The following is a 23,965-nucleotide window of genomic DNA, read 5'->3' as shown; positions in this document are numbered from 1 at the left end:
AAGTGAGAGATTAGTGCAAATGACACATTGTGCAGATGGTGAAAGGGATGAGTCACACTCGGATGTGCTAATAGCTGTTATTGATGAAGGAACTCTTTCTCAAACAGTTGTTAGTATGGTTTAAGTTTATCATTTGGGGGCTTGTGTGTTTATCCCCAGGCATTAACAACACAGACTGTTCAAGAGCTGACACATAGCCATTTGCTCACAGCTGCTTGCACACATGGTTGCATGGATATCTTCTCCAGCAAGATGATCTATGCCAGAATCAGGAACTGGCTGTACTGTTTTCCCTTGGCTAAGGGGATACATGCCAATTTTTGAAATAACCTTGAAAAGGCAGGAAGAGGGCAGAGAATAGAGAGCTTTAGTATTTGAACCAGCACATCTTTAGCTTTACAAACCATAATAAATTGTACACTGGAAGTATCTAGTTACATACAGCAGGAGGAAAATCTGCCCATCAGTGGAATTATTTGTGTCAAATAGAGGGGATGTTCTTCTTGCCTTTCACTTCTTTTACTGCCACTTTTTGAAGAGGCTGCATTGATTGTGCTTCTTTCAGGATGATATTAACGAACATTTGCCTGATAGGGACAACTCCAAACAAGGGAACTGGGTCCATATGTCATACGAATTCAAATACGCTTTGCTGGACCAAGTGTTTGTTTGGAGTGGAGACAATGCCATAGCTCTCCGAGTGATAGTTCACTGGCACCAACTATTTTCTAGGAATCTGATCTTTTTCCAAATCCCTGGTTTTAGATTTGCAGAGCTTCTGTTGAAGTTCTGTCCTCTCTCTGAATGGAAGAAACCTTCACACAGATGACTTTGCCTCTGGTCAGCTATTGCAAAAGGTGCCTCAGATGGTTATAGGAACTCAGGAAAAGGCACAACTGCCCCATAACAATGAAGATCTGCTCTCAAGTGGAAAGAGGTTTGACCATGACCCATAGCAACTGTGTCTCGCCACAAATCCTGCTACAACAGCAGCCTTAGAATGCTGAAGTCATGTAAGAGTTATCAATGTGAAATACATATTTAGGTGCTCTTTCGTTCATTAGCAGCACAACCTATAAAAGCACACCATGAAGTGTACATACACAGTTTGTGGTAACTGGGAGTGGGGCTGCAACAGAACCTTAACCCCAATGGGCTACAGCTGTGTGGGTCAGGTGAGCAATATTGAAGGTAATGAGATACAGAGTGCTGGGGTGCATTGACCAGTCACCAAAGGGCACACAGGTGCAATGCATGTAACATAAGGGTACAAAAGGCTGGCCTAAAGAACAAGAAAGAGCAGCTGCTTGCAGCCTGAAGTGATGTGATGGTGCTCTGTATGGGCAGACACCTGAAGCCTTCTGGTGAGGTAGGTCTTACTTTGTTTGGCCGAATGCTTAAAGCTTTCTCATATTGTATGGTGATACTCTGTCTATTGTGCTATCTCAACTGTGACATATGCTACCACATGAAGAGCTAGAGCTTTTGATGTCTTCTGGGTGCAAATGTCTTGCCTTGTCTTCATAAGACAAGACAAACTCTATCTTAGTACCCCTTTCGTGAAACTCTGCTTTTTCTGACTCTGGGGGAGTAAATTTCTATCTGAAATGAAAATTAAATTTGGCTACTGGGTTTTCTACCAGGGAAATGCTGCAGGAAGAAGTATACTTGGCTTTCTAAATGGTTCTTGATCACAGCCCTTCCTCTTAACAGTATAAAACTGCTTTGTATTCTCTGGAAATTAATGAGAAAGCCTTATCAAATCTCTTGGATATTTGAAAAAAGTTTTGGTGGGGAGAGCTAGTGGTTGAACTAGATAGGTGATATTCTTTACTAGATGAGAGGCTTAGTAGGAGGGCAAATTAAGTGACTAACTAGAAAATCTGCTAAGACAGTTTTATATTTTAAGCTAGTCAGGTAAAGGTATCACCTCCCTGTATAAAACCTACATAATGGTATCACTTAAAATACTGTTGTTGTATTGCTAGTCTTCTCTTCCAGTTCACAGGTTTTAACAAAATATATCCAAGTGTTAAAAGTCGATGGATCCTGCTATTGACTTTCTGTCATTGATGGAAAATTGTTCATTTTTTCCCCTTTTTTCTGCCTTCAGTCATGGGTCAGAATAATCAAATTTTACTTCTTGCAATTGAAATAAAAAATATTCATTACTGCATGATGAGGAACTTCATTAGATGCCTCCAAAAAATAATTGTTCCATTGTTCTTTCCTGCTAAATGTTTTATTGATAAAATTAAAGATTTACAATAGAGGATGCTTTTTCTTTATGCTGTAATCTTTCTTTCTTCATGCTGCTCCAGGATACTGTAATCCTGGAGGGTGTCTTTGGGATTCTGCTTTCTAGGAGCCATTCAACTGATTTATTAAGAAAGTGAGCAAGGCCTAACTTGCCCATATTACTATTGGAGCCTTTTGAAATTAGGTGAAGAAAGCATGTTATCCAGCTCTCTGGAAGAGTTGCTGCCCTTAATAAGGCTGCATGTTTTTACTGTGTATCTAGTCTCTTAGAAGTTCAAAATCTAGGCCTCGCCCTTTGCTGCGCAGTCCAAATCCCTTTGGATTGTTAATACTAAATAATGTGATAATAGAATTTAGAAAGGGTAGGAATCTTTGATCATACGTTTCCATTGAAAAAAAGCTATTTAAGTCCTTTTCTCATCTAGTACAGCAGGTAGTGTTGTGCTTCCTCCTTGTTTCTTTCAAGGAGTTACCCTCAACACTGTCTCCCTGAGTTGTTCTTCAAGACATATTTGCTTGTTCTGTCAGGTCTTTTGCTTTCTTCTCCTACTCTCCTGGTTCCTGTGGTGTTTCTCCTGACTCATCTCTCACTCTCCTGCACCTATGTATGTGCAGCCCTCTACCAAAGGCAACGGAATCCTTAACACCTTTACTAGAGTGCCTGAGCAACCGCAGAAATGCCTTTGTTCTGGACAGTGATGTATGTTCACGTTTGGAGTGCAGACTGCTAAAATCCTTCAGAGACTGTATTAAATAATTCCTAGCTTTTCTACTAGTTTCAATATATACTATATTGATTATGGTAGATTCTTACCTTTGTTATCAAACTTCAAGTCAGCTAAACTTCCATACTTGGAGATAGGCTTCAGGGTGCCGATGTGGCTGGTAGCGTGTCATTAACTGCAAAGATTGTCTACCCAAAGTCAATCTTGTTGTTTCACTCCTCTATGAACTTCAGGTTTTCCTATTCCTTCACCCCTCAAATTCAATAGAAATGAAAGTAAGATTCTTTCTGCAATCTGGTTCTCCAGATTGCTTTCTGTGCCTTTTTGTAACAATACAGTGTTTGCTATGCTCCTGTCTTCTAGAGCAGAAGCTGATCTTAAGAGATGGTATGATTTTTGGTTGAGATGCCAGTGGAAAGCTGTACTAACTCTCTAGTCTTTTTGCCGATACTTTGCAGGTCAGAAGAGTGCCAACCTAAAAGACTGCCTCTGGAAGTCTTAAAGCTTAAAGCTTCTCTTTAAGGGACTCTTCTGGGAAGCTGTGAGTTCTCAGCTCATTGAAGAGTCACAGACTGGGTTATGCCTCCCACAAACTCTGAAGCTGTATGGTGGTCAGAGCCAGTCCTCTACAGATGATAGCACTGAGAGAGATTCAGGAAGGGGTGATCTATTAATATTGCAGTGAAGCAAGGGAAAGATCTCCCAACAGGTAGTGAATTGTTTTCTGGAACAATTGAATAAAGCTATAGTGACCTTGTAGTGTTGAGGGACTAATATGTAACCATTAGAGGTAGTGATCTTATTTCTGTGGAGAACCGTGTAGTTGGTGGTGTTCTAACAGCTGCTTTCCATTTACAGGTTGTTACACTTTTGTATCTTGTTCAGAACTGAAGATCACGTAAGGATATTGGCAGGTTCTTTTATCTACAAAATGCCCTTTTCTTGGCTTTATCTTTGCCTCTTTTAAGCATCAACTGTTATGGCAACAGGAAGGTGGGAGACAAATAAGCAGCTGGCAGTCTTCCTAATGGGCAGAAACGTAGGCTGGAATCCGTCCTGAATTCGGCAGCACAGTGGTAGAACTGCACTAACATCATTGCTAACAGTGGCATAGAGTGCATTTTGTGCTCACAGGGTAGCTGGATTTAATGAGGTGAGATACTGCTCATGCTCAACCTTCTACTAAAGCTGAACAATGTGATGCATGCAAATGCAGAAAACATAGTTTAAGGTTTTAAAATGGCTTTCTTTATTTATTTATTTTTTCAGAACAAAATTATAAAATATGGTTTGGGCTGCAAAACTCAGTCTGACCTAGTTGCATACTTGTTGATTCTGGATTATTTTAAGAAGGAAAAAAGAGGGACATTGGGGTTGCCTCTCTTAATCTGAATTTAATGCAATGCCCTTCTTTTAGCCTTGCTGGTTTTCCACAAATGAGAGGAAGTGGGTGTGTGTGTGGTGGTGGGGAAGTAGGTTTGACAACTATGGAATTAATACTGGTGTTCAGGGTTTGATTTCCAATATACTTGTATTTTATCCCCTCTGCTGCTGGTGTCTTTTGTTGGACCCTTACTCTGCAGACTGTTTTTCTGACATATTTCTATTATGTTTGAATTCATTCTTTTTTGTCTGCTGAGAGTTTCCTTGGCTCAGACTGTTCCCAGTTAGAGGATAAAAAAACGTAATTTTGCAGTTGATTTGCCAATAAAATGACAATGCTTAGTAACTTTTCTTTATTTGACCACATATCTAAATTATGCAGATTTACCAGGTTTAATGTGACAGATTCATTCTTGATGTGATTGCAAGGCTGAATGTCAATAGTTGTCTGTGAATGGAGGTGAATATATATTTCTGATCTCAGTCTTACTCTCTTGAACTTTGATTGAAGCGTCAATCCAAACTCCATTGCTTGCTATCATCTGCTTATTAACTTGAAATGAATCCAGAGTTTAAATGCTCTCCGTGCTTCAGGGCTGTTCAAATTTGAATTTCAAGGAGGAGGAGGATCTGGAGGTAGACAGGAGGAAAAGCCAGTGGGGTTCCCTAGTTACTAGAAGTGTTTTAATTAGGTGGAGTAGAGCTACACAAATTTGATAATCTGTGTTCCTCTTCAGACTACTGCTGTCTGTTTGGAGATACCTGTGCTGGTAGTGGTTCCCTCTCACAGGAACACTGTTGTGAGAGCCACTTTTTCCTGTAATTTTTAATGGAAGTTAAGCCAGGAGTGATAGTGATAGTACTTGAAGGCTGTCACTTCTGGCTGACAACTACTTCACCTCCATTTTCGTGCACTCAGCTTTGTTTCTCAGCATCCCCTGCAAAAGTACATCTTAAATATGTGAACTCCTGCATGTCTGTATTATATATGAACTACCTACAAAATCCATTTGTTTGAGAGCTGTTCAAAAGTCAACATTTAGACATGTAAGGTATGAGAATGTGTCTCCAGTGGCAGACTTGGGATTTAATCCTAAAATACTTTCCAGGCTGCAGCTATAAACACAACTGCTGTAAGCAGCAGTGGGTATGGCCAGCTCAGCATGTGTCAAGCTGTATGGTGGCAATTGTTAATAGAACAGCTCTTCTAGAGTCACTATGACTTTTATTGCGGGGGCATCCCAGGATACTGCAGCTGCTGCCTCTTACACTGAGATGGTAAAAGCCTTACTTTGACCCCTGCTAGCTTCTACTCCCAGCCATCTAGAAGCAGAGCAGAAGGAACTGGAGCTATTACAGCACTCCAGAGTTGGAAGGGTGGAGGAATCAGGGCCTGAGCTGCCTGTGGCAGTGAAAAAGTACTGAATTTTCTGTGGTGCTCGGGGCAAGGTGTGCCCCAGCTTTTCAGGAATGAAAAGGAGTTACAGTCTTTACAAACTCCCCTGGAAAGTGTGGTGGTGCTGCTCACACAGAGTCCATGAGTCAAAGCCTGCTGGGAAGCATGTTTGCAGAGTGGGCATCAGTAGAGGCAGTGACAGGGATCTCCTCTATGGAGCAGCATGTGCACAGTGATGCAGTCCTGGCTGTGTGACACAGGGGCTGCTGCCCAGGGCCTGTTCTGTCCTGCCCCCCTGGAATCATGGCCGCATCCAGACTCTGCTGCTGTCTATAAACAGCATGGTGAGTTCAGATAGAATAAGTGGGCATCAATCAGTGGGCGTATATTGAAAACTGTCAGGAGACCCAGCAGCAGGGAGAGTAGGGGTATTCTTTCTTTTTGTTGTGGGAGAAATCACTGGCAATTCCATTTTAAAAGCATTATAGGAGCATTTAGGCTTTAGTGAACAGAGGCTTGGCACCACAAAATCTAATCACTGTGAGAAGCCCTCAGCAATTTGCAGAATTGGGCTGCACCTCATTATGCAGATTTGACTAGCACATGAATTTTCCTTCTTTCCCTACACCTTGCCTTGCTCTCCAGGTGTGTTTAGGACCCTTCCTCTTTCCCCCATGCCATGATTCCGGAACCTGTAAAATTGCTCTTGTTTCCTAGCACTGATATCTGTTCTACTTCCTATGTTCTTTGGGTCTGATTTTGTTTCTGAGCTCAGTGGGGCTTCTGTCCATAGTTTCAATATATTGGGAGAAGGATGTTGCTTATAAAAAGCAAAGCAACCAACATGAATTCCAAGCAGGAAATCCCTTTCAAAGTGTAATGCATTTTATGGTAAAGTGCTTTCAAAAAACAAAGAAAAATCCTAAAAAAAGGAAATCTTTAACTAGACAAAGCAAAATTCATTTGGCACATTGAATAACATGTTAATAAGCATCTTTAAGGTAGATTATGGTTTTGATCTGATTTATTTTCCAGTCCTGTGGAGACAGCTTATGAATTATATATTTTCGCACATATGAATTGTAAGTCTCCTCACGACTGAAGGCAAATGTCAAAGGCACCATGTGTTAGAAAATGGCATTTTGTTTGGAAGGTATTGCTTACTCAGGAAGCAGGCTTCTGTTTTATACATATTCTGCTTTGCTCAGTTGAGTGTATCCATTCTTTGAGCACCCATCCTGTGGCTGTCGCATGTGGCTGAATGCCTCCTCCTCATTTAGGTAAACAGCATTTTCTTTGATAGTGGAGAAGGAAGAAGGTATGATCAGTAAATCCTTTCTCTTTGGCACTCTTCTTGTAAGCAGTAAGCAGAACATGTCTGTCACCCCTGCAATTTGGAGGTGTAGCATGAGCTGGGTTAGAACTGAGTTGCTGTAAGGAAAAATGTTTGTGGCCATGTCCTCCCCTCTTTCTGACTTTGTCTTCCTGCCTGAGTGGAAAGCAGGTTTCTCCCACCAGTGCTCAGAGCTCTGGCCTGGACTTTTTCCAGCAAACAGAAGACTTCCAACATTCAGGCTGAGCAAAGGACATCTGATGCTAAGGTTATTTCTCCTGGTCTTCCAGGGCTTCTCTGAGAGAGGCAAAAGCTTTCCTAGAAGACCTGGCTCTGAAATGGTTCCCTGTAGAGTTTTCATCTGGTTTCTTTTAGCTTCTCACTTCTGTCAGTGCAGAGAGAAATGTAACAACCTTGGTGCTGACTTTTGAGAGCAGAGTGAAGCAGTCTGCAGACTTTGCTCACAAGTGGGTGCTGTGCTTCCCAGGCAGTGTCTGAGTGATTGTGAGCCGAACAAAAGGGAAATGGGAAGGTGATTGAAAACAGCATCATGCTTGCAGCACTGATAGTGGAGCACCTTCCAGGAAATATGTTGTATCCATCAGAAACCCAAACCAGAATGTTTCTTGCTGAGCTTATGCATGTTCTCCCTTCACCTGAGAAATTAGTTTAACTCGGGGAAATTGGGAGACTCGAGGTACAAGGACCATCATAACTTTAAGACCTGTGTATTGTTAGTGTTTTACTGACTCTGCAGGAAGGAACAAAGTATGGTTTGGGCCAGCATGATCCAAGGATGAGGTTGGTATGAATGAGAGCAAAGATATTAATTTCCTAATGGATTGACCTGATCAAGTCAGACACCGGATAGGGTATGACCCTTGCTGAGTAATTTTGAAGATAAAAATACCAAAGAATTTTGACTCTGTAACAGTTCCAGTAGAACACACTTCAAGGAAAAGTAGAGCCGCAAGATGCGGCAAGCACCTGTACCAATATTGTCCCTAACAGTCCTGAGTGGTTGCAGATGCACTTCTGCATATAGGAAACAAGCCTCTGATAGCTGCAACTTGATTCTGCAGCTCTGTGCTGACTCCTCCAAAATCCTCATCTCTTGCCTACCTGCTCTACTTGCAACCACTGACTGCCATTTTTGTGCTCCTGTGCTCCTAAATCAATCTCGGTAAAATTGGGGACTCTGCTTGATGATGGTTTTGAAATATTTCTACTTCCTGCTTTTAATGTCCTATCTCCTTTCCAGAGTGTTTGTAAGCCCTTCTTTCTTACAAGAAAAGGTTCGCAAGATCCCTTTTCTTGTAAGAAAGAAAGGCTTATAAATACTCTGGATAGGAGATAGGATCAAATGCAATTGAAACATACCAGAAAATCAGGAGTATTAGTGTCTTCAAAAAATGGTCGGGGAGAAAAGGATCTGCATTGCAAAGGACAACAAAAGATGCCAAAACTAATGTCATAGATGTTGCAAAAGCAGGGGAAAAAGTCAGAGAAGAAGACACAACTGGGAGGGGAAGATATGAGGGACGTGGCATCGATACAATAAAAAAAAAAAATTCTTTTTCAAAGTCAGATCCATCAAAAAGAGGCCATAAGACATCAGGTGCAGGCACAAGCAGCAAAGCTTGCTAAAATTGATCCCCGCTGAGGACCAAAACAGAAAAGAAGGACTTACAAACATGCTGGAATGCAGATACCATCAAAGGAATTGGAATTAAAGAAAAAAAAAAAAATTTGGGAAATTTTAAGATTACAAGAAAATAGCCAGGAAGAAATGAGCTGCATTGCAAAGGACCAAAGGATGCCGAAACTAAGCTCACAGAGGTTGCAAAAGCAGGGAAAAAAGCCAAGGAGGAAGACACAACTTGGAGGGGAAGATATGAGGGACGTGCCATCGATGCATTAAAAAAAAAAAAAAATTCTTTTTCAAAGTCAGATCCATCAAAAGGGAGGCCGTATGCCATCAGGTGCTGGCACAAGCAGCAAAGCTTGCCAAAATTGATCCCCGCTGAAGACCAAAACAGAAAAGAAGGACTTACAAACATGCTGGAATGCAGATACCATCAAAGGAATAGGAATTAAAGGAGAAAAAAAAAAAAAAATTGGGAAATTTTGTGATTACAAGAAAATGGCCAGGATGAAATGAGCTGCATCGCAAAGGACCAAAGGATGCCACAACTAAGCTCACAGATGTTGCAAAAGCAGGGGAAAAAGTCGAGGAGGAAGACACAACTGGGAGGGAGGGGAAGATATGAAGGACATGTCATGGATACTCAAAAAACAAAAAAGAAAAAGAAATACGTTCCAAGTCAAAGCCCTCGAAAGGCAGGCCATATGCCATCAGGTGCAGGCACATGCAGCAAAGCTTGCTAAAATTGATCCCCGCTGAAGGCCAAAACAGAAAAGAAGGACTTACAAACATGCTGGAATGCAGATACCATCAAAGGAATTGAATTAGAGAAAAAAAAAAATTTGGGAAATTTTTAAGATTAAGAAAATAGGCCAGGGAAATGAGCTGGGATTGCAAAGGACCAAAGGATGCCGAAACTAAGCTCACAGAGGTTGCAAAAGCAGGGAAAAAAGCCAAAGGGGGAAGACACAACTTGGAGGGAAGATATGAGGGACTGGCATCGATACATTAAAAAAAAAAAAAATTCTTTTTCAAAGTCAGATCCATCAAAAGGGAGGCCGTATGCCATCAGGTGCTGGCACAACCAGCAAAGCTTGCCAAAATTGATCCCCGCTGAAGACCAAAACAGAAAAGAAGGACTTACAAACATGCTGGAATGCAGATACCATCAAAGGAATAGGAATTAAAGGAGAAAAAAAAAAAAAAATTGGGAAATTTTGTGATTACAAGAAAATGGCCAGGATGAAATGAGCTGCATCGCAAAGGACCAAAGGATGCCACAACTAAGCTCACAGATGTTGCAAAAGCAGGGGAAAAAGTCGAGGAGGAAGACACAACTGGGAGGGAGGGGAAGATATGAAGGACGTGTCATGGATACTCAAAAAAACAAAAAAGAAAAAGAAATATGTTCCAAGTCAAAGCCCCCGAAAGGCAGGCCATATGCCATCAGGTGCAGGCACATGCAGCAAAGCTTGCTAAAATTGATCCCCGCTGAAGGCCAAAACAGAAAAGAAGGACTTACGAACACGCTGGATTGCAGATACCATCAAAGGAATTGCAATTGGAGGAGAAAAAAAATCAAATGGGGAAATTTGGGACATTTAGTGACTATAAGAAAATGGACCGGGATTATATCAGGAGCAGTGGAAAGGACCAAAAGATGCCAAAGCTAAGCTCACAGATGTTGCAAAAGCAGGGGAAAAAAAGCCAAAGAGGAAGACACAACTTGGAGAGGCACAAATGAAGGACATGGCATGGATTCTGTAGTACAAAAAAAAAGAGAGAAAAAAATCTCTCCCAAAGTCAAAGCCATCGAAAGGCATGGCATGCCATCAAGTGCAAGGACATGCACCAAAGATTCCGCTATTGGTCCCCATTGAAATCGCAAGATTCCTTTTCCCTTCCCGAAAGGAAATGAAAAGGAATCTTGCGAACCGCTAAAGAAAGGCTTACAAACACTCTGGAAAGGAGACAGGATCAAATGAAATGCAATTGAAAAATCCCAGAAAATCGGGAGTTTTTGTGTCTTCAAAAAATGGTCTGTGAGGAAATGAGCTGCATTGCAAAGGACCAAAGGATGCCGAAACTAAGCTCACAGAGGTTGCAAAAGCAGGGGAAAAAGCCAAGGAGGAAGACACAACTTGGAGGGGAAGATATGAGGGACGTGCCATCGATACATTAAAAAAAAAAATTCTTTTTCAAAGTCAGATCCATCAAAAGTGAAGCCGTATGCCATCAGGTGCAGGCACAAGCAGTAAAGCTTGCTAAAATTGATCCCCGCTGAGGACCAAAACACAAAAGAAGGACTTACAAACATGCTGGAATGCAGATACCATCAAAGGAATAGGAATTAAAGGAGAAAAAAAAGAAAATTTGGGAAATTTTAAGATTACAAGAAAATGGCCAGGAAGAAATGAGTTGCATTGCAAAGGACCAAAAGATGCCACAACTAAGCTCACAGATGTTGCAAAACAGGGGAAAAAGTCGAGGAGGAAGACACAACTGGGAGGGAGGGGAAGATATGAGGGACGTGGCATGGATACTCAAAAAAACAAAAAAGAAAAAGAAATACGTTCAAAGTCAAAGCCCTCGAAACGCAGGCCGTATGCCATCAGGTGCAGGCACATGCAGCAAAGCTTGCTAAAGTTGATCCCCGCTGAAGGCCAAAATAGAAAAGAAGGGCTTACAAACACGCTGGATTGCAGATACCATCAAAGGAATTGCAATTGGAGGAGAAAACAATCAAATGGGGAAATTTGGGACATTTAGTGACTATAAGAAAATGGACCGGGATTATATCAGGAGCAGTGGAAAGGACCAAAAGATGCCAAAACTAAGCTCACAGATGTTGCAAAAGCAGGGGAAAAAGCCAAGGAGGAAGACACAACTTGGAGGGGAAGGTATGAGGGACATGGCATCGATACATTAAAAAAAATAAAAATTCTTTTTCAAAGTCAGATCCATCAAAAGGCAGGCCACATGCCATCAGGTGCAGGCACAAGCAGCAAAGCTTGCTAAAATTGATCCCTGCTGAAGACCAAAACAGAAAAGAAGGACTTACAAACATGCTGGAATGCAGATACCATCAAAGGAATTGCACTTGGAGGAGAAAAAAAATCAAATGGGGAAATTTGGGACATTTAGTGACTATAAGAAAATGGACCGGGATTATATCAGGAGCAGTGGAAAGGATCAAAAGATGCCAAAACTAAGCTCACAGATGTTGCAAAAGCAGGGGAAAAAGCCAAGGAGGAAGACACAACTTGGAGAGGCACAAATGAAGGACATGGCATGGATTCTGTAGTACAAAAAAAAAGAGAGAAAAAAATCTCTCCCAAAGTCAAAGCCATCGAAAGGCATGGCGTGCCATCAAGTGCAAGGACATGCACCAAAGATTCCTCTATTGGTCCCCATTAAAAATTGATTTCCTTTCTGCAAGGGAAAAGAAATCTTGCGATTTGATTGGCATCGAAGTCATGCCTTTTCATGGCTTTGACTTTGGGAGAAATTTTTTTTCTCTCTTTTTTTTGTTCTTTCTGTATCCATGCCAGGTCCGTTATATCTTCCCCTCCAAGTTGTGTCTTCCTCTTTGACTTTTTCCCCTGCTTTTGCCACACCTCTGAGCTTACTTTTGGCATCTTTTGGTCCTTTGCAATGCCACTCATTTCCTCACAGCCTATTTTTTGAGGACACTAAAACTCCCGATATTTTGGTGTTTTGAATTGCATGTTGTTTGATCCCATCTTCTTTCCAGAGCGTTTGTGAGCCTTTCTTTTGCGGTTTGCAAGATTCCTTTTCCCTTCCTGAAAAGAAAATTTCATTTCCTTTCGGGAAGAGAAAAGGAATCTTGCAATTTCAATGGGGACCAATAGAGGAATCTTTGGTGCATGTCCCTACCCTTGATGGCATGTCATGTGCTTTGATGCTTTTGTCTGAGGGAAAGTTTTTTTTTTTTTTTTAATATCCATGCCTTTTCACTCATATCTCCCCCTCCAGGATTTGTCTTCCTCTTTGTCTTTTTTCCCCTGCTTTTGCAACATCTGTGAGCTTAGGTTTGGCATGTATGTTTCTTGTGCAGTGCAGGTGATTTCCTCACAGCCTATTTCTTAAGATACTAAAACTCCTGATTTTCCTTTTTTTTCAATTGCATGTCGTTTTATCCTATCTCATTTCCAGTGTGTTTGTAAGCCTTTCTTTTCGGATTCACAAGTTTCCTTACTTCTTTTCGAAAGAAAATTCATTTGCTTTTGCAAAGGGAAAAGGATTCTTGCAATTTCAATGGGGACCAATAGAGGAATCTTTGGTGAATTTCCCTGTCCTTGATGGCATGCCATGCCTTACGATGGCTTTGACTTTGAAAAAGAATTTTTTTTTTTTTAAGTATCTGCGCCATGTTCCTCATATCTTCCCCTCCTTGTTGTGTCTTCCTCCTTGACTTTTGCCCCTGCTTTTGCAATATCTGTGAGCTTAGTTTTGGCATCTTTTGGTCCTTTGCAATGCAGCTAATTTCCTCACAGCTTATTTTTTGAAGACACTAAAACTCCCGATTTTCTCGTGTTTTCAATTGCATTTCATTTCCTACCTCCTTCTCTGTGGATGCTGCCTCCCTCGTAGATTCTGGAGCGGTGATTAGGCAAAGCAGGGCTCTTTACAGGAGCTTTTCATATTACATTCTGTTGATTCTTCAGTTCCTGTAGAAATTATTGGTTCCCTCTTGCACTGTAATCCCAGGAAGGCAGGCTCATGTTTTACCAGTGATGAGTGCTGGAGTAAAGCACAAGGGAGATTGGGATGTCGCCCTGATGAAAATGCTGCTGGAATGGAAAGTAAGGGTTCTTCTCTGCTGTTACACACCCTATGGATATCTGAAAGACCTCACATGTGAGAGTTTCCTTTCTGCTAGCAGTGGGTTTCATAGATGGATAGTTCAGGTGTTCTGAGTTCATACAGGATTATCTTGGCAGTAACACAGATGATCTGCTGCAAAAGATATTGTTTGTTGTCCCTCAGCTGCTGGGGTCAGGATGCATTTCTGGTCTGGATAATTTTGAGTGGCATGGAGAGGAGACACCACTAAGGAAATTTTAAGAAATTTTATTCAAACCAACAGTCTTTAGAATCCAGCATCTGAATTTCTCTTCTCATACCAGGTACAAGGGATATGATTAACACAGATTTCAGAAGCAATGCACTTCAATATAATGGAAAACACTGACCTGTATCTGAGTCCATTTGGGATCTTGGTAGCATTTGTAATGTGGCCAAGATTCCATCAGCATAGCAAGATTTCAAGAGCCCCTATTGAGTATGCCCAGAATATAAAACACAGCCAACACCCCTGCATTTTAGCATGATGTCTCTCTGAGTGGGTGATGTGGGTGTGTGTGACTTGGTAGCTAAAGGGGAGTTGCACTGCTTGAATTTCTGAGGATTAATTCATTGAGGCCTTAATGCTTGGTGAGGTTAGGATGCTTTTAAGCTGGGAAAGGAGAAAGGCTGATCTCCTGCTGAAATTCCATTTTGCAAGGAGTTCCTTTTTTATAGTGACAAGACTTGTTCTTCATCCAAAAGGCTAGTTGTTTGGGATCGTTTGCTTGTTCTCCTTTTCCAGGAGACATTCTTTTCCCATGCAGTCCCAGTAGGATTTACTAAAATAAGCAAATTTCCTCCTCCATTTTCCAGGGAGATGCTCAGGGCAGTGAGCAAAGGAATTCTAGCAAAGTGTTACACAAAGAATAATAGTGCACTGAACTCCAGTCAAAAGTTTGTTATATGTATGTGATTCTATATGTAGATGTGGATATACACTTATTTGCGTATGTATTTCATGAAAGCCAGGCACCTTTGTGGAAAAATGTCCTTGCCAATATTTTTAGTTTCATTAGACTTTCCTTTTCTACTCTAATAATCCATGTTCCTTTGGAGATAATCAAAATCTGTACCTGTAACTTTACCCTTTGGTTAGTTTCAGTCTCTAAGTTGTATTAAACCCTTTCATTGTCTGACTGCCCTCTCCCTCATTCTCTGGTGATGTTTTCAGCCTATAATCTCTGAATCCTTGTGTACTGAAATTGGTATAGTCTCTGCCATCTCAGAGCGGCCTCCAGAGCATTTCAGATGGTAATTTAAGGGCAGAATGGGGGAGGCCTGATGAATCTTAATCACATGTTTCTCCTTCATTACCCTCTACCCACTCATTTCAGCATATCTTCACACTGTGTCTTTTAAAATAGTTTTCATTTTCTTTTGTTGAGGCCATACCCTTGGCTTAGTCACTCCATAGTTCTTGCTATGTCAGAAGCATGCCCTTGTGTTATAGCAGAGCTTAGCATAGCTTAGTTCTGCTGCTTTGGCACTGGGAGAACTCTCTTCTTTTCCACTCAGATAATAAAGTTTCCCTTTGGTATAAATAGATTCATTGCAGTCTTTGTTGGTTCCCATTTAAAATTGTGTCCCAGGCATGAGCAGCCTGGTGCGTCTGCCAGGCAGGGTGCTCTGATGGTAGTGCCAATACGGTGTAGTTCTCATTTGCTCCGCAGGCACATCTAAACCAAAAAGGGTTTGTGCTGGGCTGCTGCTTCCTGCCAGCCATTTTCATCTACTTTATTTAATGGTGAGCAGAAAATGTGTAGGACACACCATTTGGGTCTGTTTCACAAAGAACACAGGTGCTGCTGCTGCAGGGCTGTGACTGAGATTTGTAGCTGTTGAAGAGTACCAGAAGCAGTTGCTATTTCCATGGCTACTTTGACAAATTTTGTCTCTAGATCAACAAGGACTGGCAATTTAAACTCAATTGATTTACAACCCAGTTGATTTATTTTCCCACCAATTTTTTATGACTTCTTAAAAGAAAAAGAAATTCTGCCAGCAGCCCAGTTAGTTCCTTACCCTTCATCAAATAATAGATAGTAAGGACTAAGCAAAGTTCATAGTGCAAATCAAAACAGACTGGGAACAGATAAGAAGCTAAGCCTGGCGTGGATGGGTTCAAGAAGGGTCAGTTTTCAGCTGCTGCCTCTGACTTTTTCCCCTCTCCTCCTCCTTTTCCCATCAGATTCTCTGTACATCATCTCCCTCTTCTGGCTGCTTCAGGGTTACAGAAGCAGAGGGGCTGCCCTCTGGCCTTGCAAAGGATGTGTTGAAATCATTGCATCAGCATGAGCTCTTTGGCCAGTATTTCCTCTTGGACTCAAAGATGTCTTCTGTGGTAAGAGGAAACTGGGAGGAAATTAGATTAGACTAGAAAACAGAAGTTATTTTCTTATCCTGTTTGTGACAAAGTACAGTGGTGCTGGTTTAGGGGTAGGGGTGATATGTAGAGGCTAATTCTTCTTGCACGCTACGTAATCCTTCTGCCACTCCCCGCCTCTGGTGGGTGACATTAGGAGTTAAAAAGGAAGAGAGCTGCTGGTCTGGGAATTCACAGCCCCTCTGACAAAAGAAAGGGAGGGCTGAGGAGGAGGTTAGTATCCTTCTGCTCCAGTAAGACATATGAAGGATAATGAGTGCAGTATGGGTATAACTGGTGTCTTTGGAACTTTAGCTTAAGGACGACCATTTTATCTCTTTAAGTGCAGTGATGCTAAATATTTTTACTATTTTTTATATTTACTATTTATTATATTTTAAATTTTTTACTAAATATTCAGGTGTCACTGCAACAACAGTGCATATGAAATCAAGGTAGCAGGTGTGATGTGCTTTGAGGATCACAGCATTATCCTGTTGGAGCAAATGGAAAAGCAGATGGCAAAATTGAAATTCCCAGGTTCTTTAGACAAGGTCTACTGGACACTGAAAGATACAATCCTCATGTGATTTTAAGGCATGTTATAACATTCGATTTAACACAAAGCAAAATATTAGTCATAAAACAGGAGAGAAAAATTACACTATAGAAGTAGGCGAAGAATCTGAGAAGCTGGAAGATTTTTTTTTCCTATCTCAAGCCATTATTGGCCTTAAGTGCTGTGACTTGTACTTGCTTCTGTTAGAATACTGCTAAGACTGTTTTGGGCTTTTCAGTAAGGAGCAATTTTCGAAGTAATAATCATGTAGGAGCTTCTATTCTGGAAACATCTGTCCTTTAAGATCTTCACCCTAATTCAGAGCTGCAGATTCTTCCTTGCTGCTATTTTATACATGAGAATTATTGTTGCTATAGAAGGTGAATGTGTTTACTGCTGTGCTAAGATGCCAGTAAGGGCAAGGCAGACGCTTCTTGTTTTTTCAAGATGCAGAAAGGTAAATGACATATCTTTGTGGAATAAAATAACCAGAGTCAGGGAATGGAATCAACAGGCAATAGGTTCTAGGAAAGGGCTTGAACAAGGCTGAAGTGTTTGGTCTGGGGAAGTCTGAAAATGCAGAGAACTGAAGATGCATGTGTGTGTGTGTATGGAGCAGGTGAGACAGAGAGAAGGTGGGGGAAGTGATGCTGACAGCAAAGCACAGGGAGGACCAAGCCTGCTACGGGGTTTTTGCTTTGTTGGTGGAAATAGACTCTTGTGTATATTTTTTTCGAGCCAGCAGGATGATACGTGCATAACACATTTACTGATAAAACAATTTTTTCTTAATAGGAGCATAGATAGTCCTCTGATACTGGCATACTGCATAGGCAACATAGGAAGAAAAATGCTCCATTATTTTATTTTTAACTTTATTTATTTTTTTATTAGTGTACTTTTTAACCAGAAAGAAGCAAATATCCCTCTTTGTTAGGTTATGGCTGTAGGTGGGACTGTGTGTTCTTTAGTGTTCATGATCCTTATATGAGGAACTCACAGAACAGGCAAACTCTGATATACATCTGAAGCAATGTTCACTGAAGCAGAATTTTTATATCCTTATTCCATTACATCAAGCAAAGTTATGAGACTGAGCAGTGGGTTCTCTCCCACTGGCTGTTCATTCCAGTGCTGACCTTAAGAAATGATGTGCTTAGGCCCGTTGCCTTTGGTTTCTTCCGTGACTGAGGATTGAAGAAATCTTTGTTAGCTATGGAGCTTGTTGAGAAGATCACCAAACTCAATTAATTCCAATAATAATAAGCTAGTCCATTAGTCTGCAGTGCCACCTAGCCTCTTCATCCCCTAGGGAGCAGGTAGTATGGCAGGAATATTTAAGAAGACAAAAACTACTTGGAAAATGTTCATGTCATGATCTTTCCCCCATGTAATTTAAAGATAACTTCTCATGAGAAGATTTTATTCAGCAGTCTGAAAATTGTTGCCCTGATATTAGCCAGTGCAGAAAAAACAGGGAGAATTAGAGATTATTTTTCTTCAAAATGTTAGTTCCTTGTTCAATGCAAGTATTACTCATAATTTGTAAGGAAGCAGAAAGCTGGTGCATGACTATTAAATTTTTGAACAGTCTGATTCATCTCAAAATGATTCACAGACTATTGATAGTAGTCCTGTCAGGAGTTGCCATCTCTGTGGTGAAGCTGGAGTGGTTAGTGACATACCACTAAGTGCTTTGTGGCATTTCGTAGCATTCATAAGTTAGAAATATGCAAGATAATGAAGGCAGTACATGTAGTTTTGCTGCAATGGTGATATTATCATCTCTGCCATCTGCTGAAATAATGTAGATTTGGCATCTGTCCTTGGGTGGGTCACAGGGCACATTGCTGGGAGCAAAATGGCCCTGGGAAAGGGGAACCAAGACTCTGATGCCTACCCTGTCCACACATGCCTTCAGAAGCCAGGACTGCTTCTTTCCCATTCCTCCTTCCCTAATTCTTTACTGGGTGAAAGGAGGGTTGGTGTGCTTGGGTTTGGAGAGTGGCTACTGCAGCATAGCCATTTGGCTTTGTTTCATAGAAAGCCATGGTCCTGGAACTGCGGGGAGAGATGGAGACATCAGCAAGGATGCAGGGTAGGAACAGCATCCACTAATCTGATAGGATTAATTAGATTAGTGAGGGGTAAAAAACACATCCTTGCATCCGTGAACTCCACCAACTTTGCAAGAGGCCTTTGTGCTTCTCCCAGCCTCTCTGCCCTAGCTCCAGCTGAACCTTCTTCATCACTGTTGCAAGACAGAATTGTCTGTCCTCACCTTTTTGGTGGCTGGGTTCACATTTTTTTGCTGTTCAGATGATTATCTGGTTTGTGCTACAGGATTGCTGATAAATGTAAGATGGGGAAGATCTATTAAAATAATCTGTTTCTGACCAATACATACCTATGACATCTGTGATAGCTTCTGTCTTCCTAAATAACAAATGTATTTAATCTGAAGCTTTGGATTTCAACTGTAGAAACAATACAGCATTTTGCTTTGGCACAGTTAAACAGAATCACCCTTAATTTAGACTTGTGAGAGATTAACAGATAGGTCCTTTGTGAAAATCTGCAAATGGTGACTGAGCATGGGGCCACTCTCATGATGCCAACAAGAACAGGCAGAAAATGGAAAACATGCACTGCCACAGGCTGCCTTTGTGCAGTGGGCTCATTTGTCATTGCCAAGTAAGATCATGGACTAAGCTCAATGAGTGTTGGTGGGGTGGGGTGGGATGGGACACCGTTACTGGTTGTCTTTGGCATGGATTTCAGCTTACATTATAACACTACTCAAAAACACTGGTACCTAGAATGTGTACCACAGAAGGTTTATATGATAATCTGAGGGTGGGAGTAATGAGAGGAAAAATATCTGAGTTTGATCTCCAGATCCTGCTAGATTTTTCTTCTTTATCAGCAGCCTTTCCTTCACTGTTTAATGATGCTCTTGTATATGAGTTTTGTTTGAGAAGGCACTGCATTGGGTTTTGGCTTGACTGAGTCATTTGAGAAGTGCACACATGTCTAATGGTTAGGCACAGCCTGCTTGCTCGTGTGGATTTCATGAAAGAGTCTGTTAGAGCGCTCTGGGCACATGGTACAGAATTTATGGGTGATGGGTTAAACAAAACCCATCACTAAGCCTTGTTAAGCTATAAAAAGCTATCCAGATTCAGAGACCAAATGAATCAACTTAAAAGTCTAACATTAAAGCCATATCTTCTTGCTTTTGTGAGAGAATGAACTGCCCAGTCTCTGTATCTAACCAAACAAGAGATGAGGTACTCCTGGGGAGTTAGAGAGCTACCATTTTTGCTTAGGCATAGATTGAAAGCTCACTCTTTAAAAATAACAAGGGTTTTAAAGTTAAAACTGGTAAAAAATCAACCAGCTAAAGCCGGTCATAGTGGTATGGTGGTAATAGTAATATTGAAACTATAAAAAGGCACTTGTGGGTGCACCTGCTGTTGGCTGTGGTGTTTTATTCTATAAGCTAAAAGGTTCCTTGTAGTGTTGGAGTGCTATAATAACTCCAGAGAACTGGCTAATCATCCAGTGTGAGAGACAAGCAAAATAAGGAAAGGGAATAACATTGCAGCATTTTGAAAAAACCCATCAACCAACCACAGTGATTTTTAAGGGAATTCACACAATCAAAGAAGACAGTGGAGCACCTGTAATTACTAACCACTATTAACAAGCTGTAAAGAGTAGGTCTTGCAAGTTGCATTTTACCCTACTTTGAACATACAGTTTAGAAAAGTAATAGGAAAGTTAAAAATCAAGACCAATTTTGAAACACCTTTCAATACTTTTTATTTCTTTATTTCCTTTATAAAAGTTCAAGTTCTATGAAAGGACTGCAAAGAGAGGTTTAGATACAGAAAAAGGAATACCTAAATTCTGTGACTAATACTGTGATGAGTATATGCATCTCTTTAATTAATATCCTGTACTACTAGCTTTGATCACTTTTCTGCAGAATATGAAAGCTTGATTGAGAAAGAGACCCTGGACACTAATCCATGGGCAGCTTGAGAGTGCTGGAAAAATGTCACTTAGTAGCTGGGGAATATGTCTGGGAACAAACGCTGGAGCTTCTGTCTCCTTTTCTGTTGGTTGTCTTCACCCAGTGTTAAATGCACAAAACACTTTGGGAACGGCGCCCAGGCCTCTTGAATCCTTTGTTGTGTGGTGGGCAAGAAGCAAGGTGTTGTGAGAATGTAAGACTAGGCTTCCAGTTCCCTCTAATCTAACTAACAGGTGATTTTACCAAAGGCATTCAGTGGCCCTAACAGGGTGTTTTTGAAGGAGCATGGCCTTTTTTTTCAAGATGCTGTGTTCAATGCAGTAGGATGCATCAGAGCAAATCAGGCAGATTGAGTGATCTGGGGGATTTCATGCCACCGTGCTGATTCCTGGGCCTCTGTCAGACTCAGAGGAGTGGAGGAGCACAGTGTCTCAGCTGGGGTAGCTCTGGGCAGGCTCAGCAGCAGAACAAACATTGCCCTGGTCCAAAAGGGAGGCAGCTTAGACACATTCAGGGTTAAGCAGACTGTGGGTTTTTGGATTGCATCTTATGACATACATTCCTATCTTCTTTACAACTGTGGTATTGCACCTCCCTTCAGCTCTCTTTGGTCCTCACTATATAGCAGATTGTTGTTTGGCTGAAGTCTGATCACTTTGCTTCTGCATATCTCTATGATGTGGGGCTAATGATGTATCTTTTCTCTTGCCATTTGCCTGTCACATCTCTTTAATTACCACTTTTCATTAAGTAGGTGTATTCCTCTCCTCTGTATTCATCCAGAGTCCAGTGCATGGATCCCTGCCCCCTGCCACAGCTTCCAAACGTTATTATAACACAATGCAAATAAATAATGTGAAGATGTTGCTGTGGAAAAACCCTCTGAAACTAAGCCTGCTTTGCTTCCCAGAAATACAGCACAAATTACTGTGTACTGTCCCTTTAACTGCATCTGTTGGCTGCTTCTGACCTGTGATAGTTTGCACTGTGAATTTTTAATAGCAATAATATCAACAACTACTTCCCTAATCCTTAGCGTAGGGATGTTTGGAATTTTCATCCTGGTGTCCAGGTTGGAAGTCTCTGTGTACATTGTTTGGTTCTCACTTGACAGTGTTGCTTTATGTAAGCAGAAGAGACAGTCCTGTTCTCCCCTGGGGCCTCTCCATGGCCCAGGAGAACCATTTCAGCCCAGCCTGGGGCCATGCCCCTGTGACATAGATGGGATCCTGGTCTCCAGCTCTGCTCTGCTGGGCCTGATCCATGGGTGGATGTCCTGGCTTGACCTTAGACCTGACTTACTCTTATAAACTTGCCTGATGATCTGGACTTGTGGCTCAACGTGGTGGCCATCTGCAGGCCTGCCCTGCACACCTTGCTCATGGCCTGTAGGACAGAGACCTGCAGAGGGGAGAAACCCTGCCCTGTCAGTCATGTTAGGAGCCGTCAGCCTTCATTGCTCCCTGACAAGGAGCTTTATATTAAAAAGTTGTGAATGAGAAGGGAAATGAAATGTAAAATCAGGATTGACTCAATGAAGAATTAAATGCAAGTATTAACTTTGTTTCCCCCTTCTACTAACACACACCTAACTTTGAGCTACAAATCCCCACAGTCTTGGATGAAACTTTTAAGGTATTGAAGTAATCCAGTTTGAGTGTTATTCTTTCCCTTTGTGGTGCAATAAGAAGTTAAATATTTCACATGCTACCTTACACAAGGAAAAAGCACATTGCTGGCATCCTGTGCTGATGTTCTCTCCCCATTTTTTCCCATAGCCCATACTCAGGTCTGACTAGAATCTGTCAGATCCTTGGTATATGCAAGTGCCTCAGTTAGAAGTGAAATTAAACTCCTTAATCAAAATACCTCTTCTGATACACCCAGAATAAGGTTACAAAGCTCCAGCACCTGTCCAGGTGATGATTTATTCCTGTAGATGGAAGGCAGGAATTACAACTCCCTTTTCATTCTTGCATACCTTCCACCATTCTCAAGGATCTCAAAAAATACTGTCTCTAGTTTTTCAACGGCCATTTTATATTTTCTTTAAGGAGGATAGTCTTGCTAATGTACTCAGAACAGGATAATAATGGCAATTTGACATGCGTAGAAGCACTTTACACAATTCAAAATTACAAGTTGTCAAAAAATATAATGGACAGCTGGGGTGGTGTACCTGATGTCAAGAGAAGACCATTAAGTGTCTTGAGGTTTAAACTGGGCAGCCCTGCTGTGAAACATACTTGAAAGCCCCATTGTCTGCTGAGTTGCTTCTGAGCCTTTGAAAGTGCATGAGGGTAGATTAAGGAAAAATGTTAATTTTAGCTAGAATTCCTGAATAGCAATGCAAGCAGACAAACCTGCAGATAGACCATCACCTCTAATGCAGCCATTATTTCTCTGTTGCACTGCTGTTCTTTTGTTCTTGTCCCCAGTGGAATGTCTCAGCTCTGTTTACAGTGCCCAGCAATGCCACTTTTGTGACTGTGACCTGGAGGAGGTGGCTGAAGTTCTCAGCTACTGACTGACTGCCTTGCTTAATGTGCCAGATAATTCCTTAATGTTGCACCTAATTCTTGTTTTTTTAGTCCATGCTGGGTAGCAGCACTAATTTCCTTTTAACTCTCTTCACCTCTTTTACATTGTCTCCTCTAGACACTGATCCTTGTGGATGCACTCATACCATAATAGTAAGTGGGGATGATCTCAGATGAACTCAAATATGTGAATCCCTTTAAAGGGAGTGCTAAGAATGTGGGGAGTCTGAGAAAGTTTGAGCTTGCAACAGGCTGCTTAAATGTGAATGAAGGTGCTGTCTAGCTTTAGGTGTAAGGAAAAAGTGTGTCAGCTTTTTCCTAAAACCAGCATAAGTGCTTAAAAGAAGAATTCAAAACACAACCCAAGGCTTTAGTTCCAGCTGCTCTAATGAGTAGTGAGAAGAATTGACGTTTTCTCTGTATCTGCAATTCATTTATATTGTAATGTTTTTACAACACAAGATATGGGCTCTGGTGCCTATAGGCAGCAAGGCTATCTGTGGGATTGTACTCATGCTCCTGAAATAGAGCAGTTCACTTTCTCAACTGGCATCAGCCTGAGCTGTTGATGAAACATTTCAACACAGCCCAAAGCAAACCAAGCCTTGCGAAGAGTTTATGTGACTGTAAAACAACTCATATTAATGAGATCTTTGAATTCAGACTGATCCCTTCTATCTGGAGCTGGAATAAGTTGTCTGGAGTAGAATGGCATAAAAAAAAAGGAATTTTCAAAGGATCACTGAAACACTGATGAGGCTAAGTCACAATGTGGAACAACTTCTTTCTGTGAAGGGGCAAAAAGGGAGCCTGAAGCAATGACATTTGTAATGTAGTTCTCACCGTTGTTTCAAG

At 41.3% G+C, this 23,965-nt stretch overlaps 1 protein-coding gene across 2 annotated transcripts in view; it reads left to right on the top strand.

Moving 5' to 3' along the window:
• The first annotated feature begins 817 nt into the window (after positions 1-817).
• Positions 818-23,965, top strand: part of LOC135448125 (deubiquitinase DESI2-like) — a 74,121-nt gene continuing 50,973 nt past the window's right edge. The window contains exon 1 of one of the 2 annotated variants that reach the window (XM_064713703.1): positions 818-1,369. In XM_064713703.1, coding sequence (XP_064569773.1) covers positions 1,328-1,369 — 42 coding nt within the window. In that variant the 5' untranslated portion in view covers positions 818-1,327. The remainder of the gene's footprint in view (positions 1,370-23,965) is intronic. The other variant, XM_064713704.1, reaches the window with a different exon arrangement.

Source organism: Zonotrichia leucophrys, chromosome 5 (assembly GCF_028769735.1).
Source record: "Zonotrichia leucophrys gambelii isolate GWCS_2022_RI chromosome 5, RI_Zleu_2.0, whole genome shotgun sequence".
Taxonomy (NCBI): Eukaryota; Metazoa; Chordata; class Aves; order Passeriformes; family Passerellidae; genus Zonotrichia; species Zonotrichia leucophrys.
Note: the sequence above shows the minus strand (reverse complement) of the source record. Positions and strands in the feature narration are given on the sequence as shown.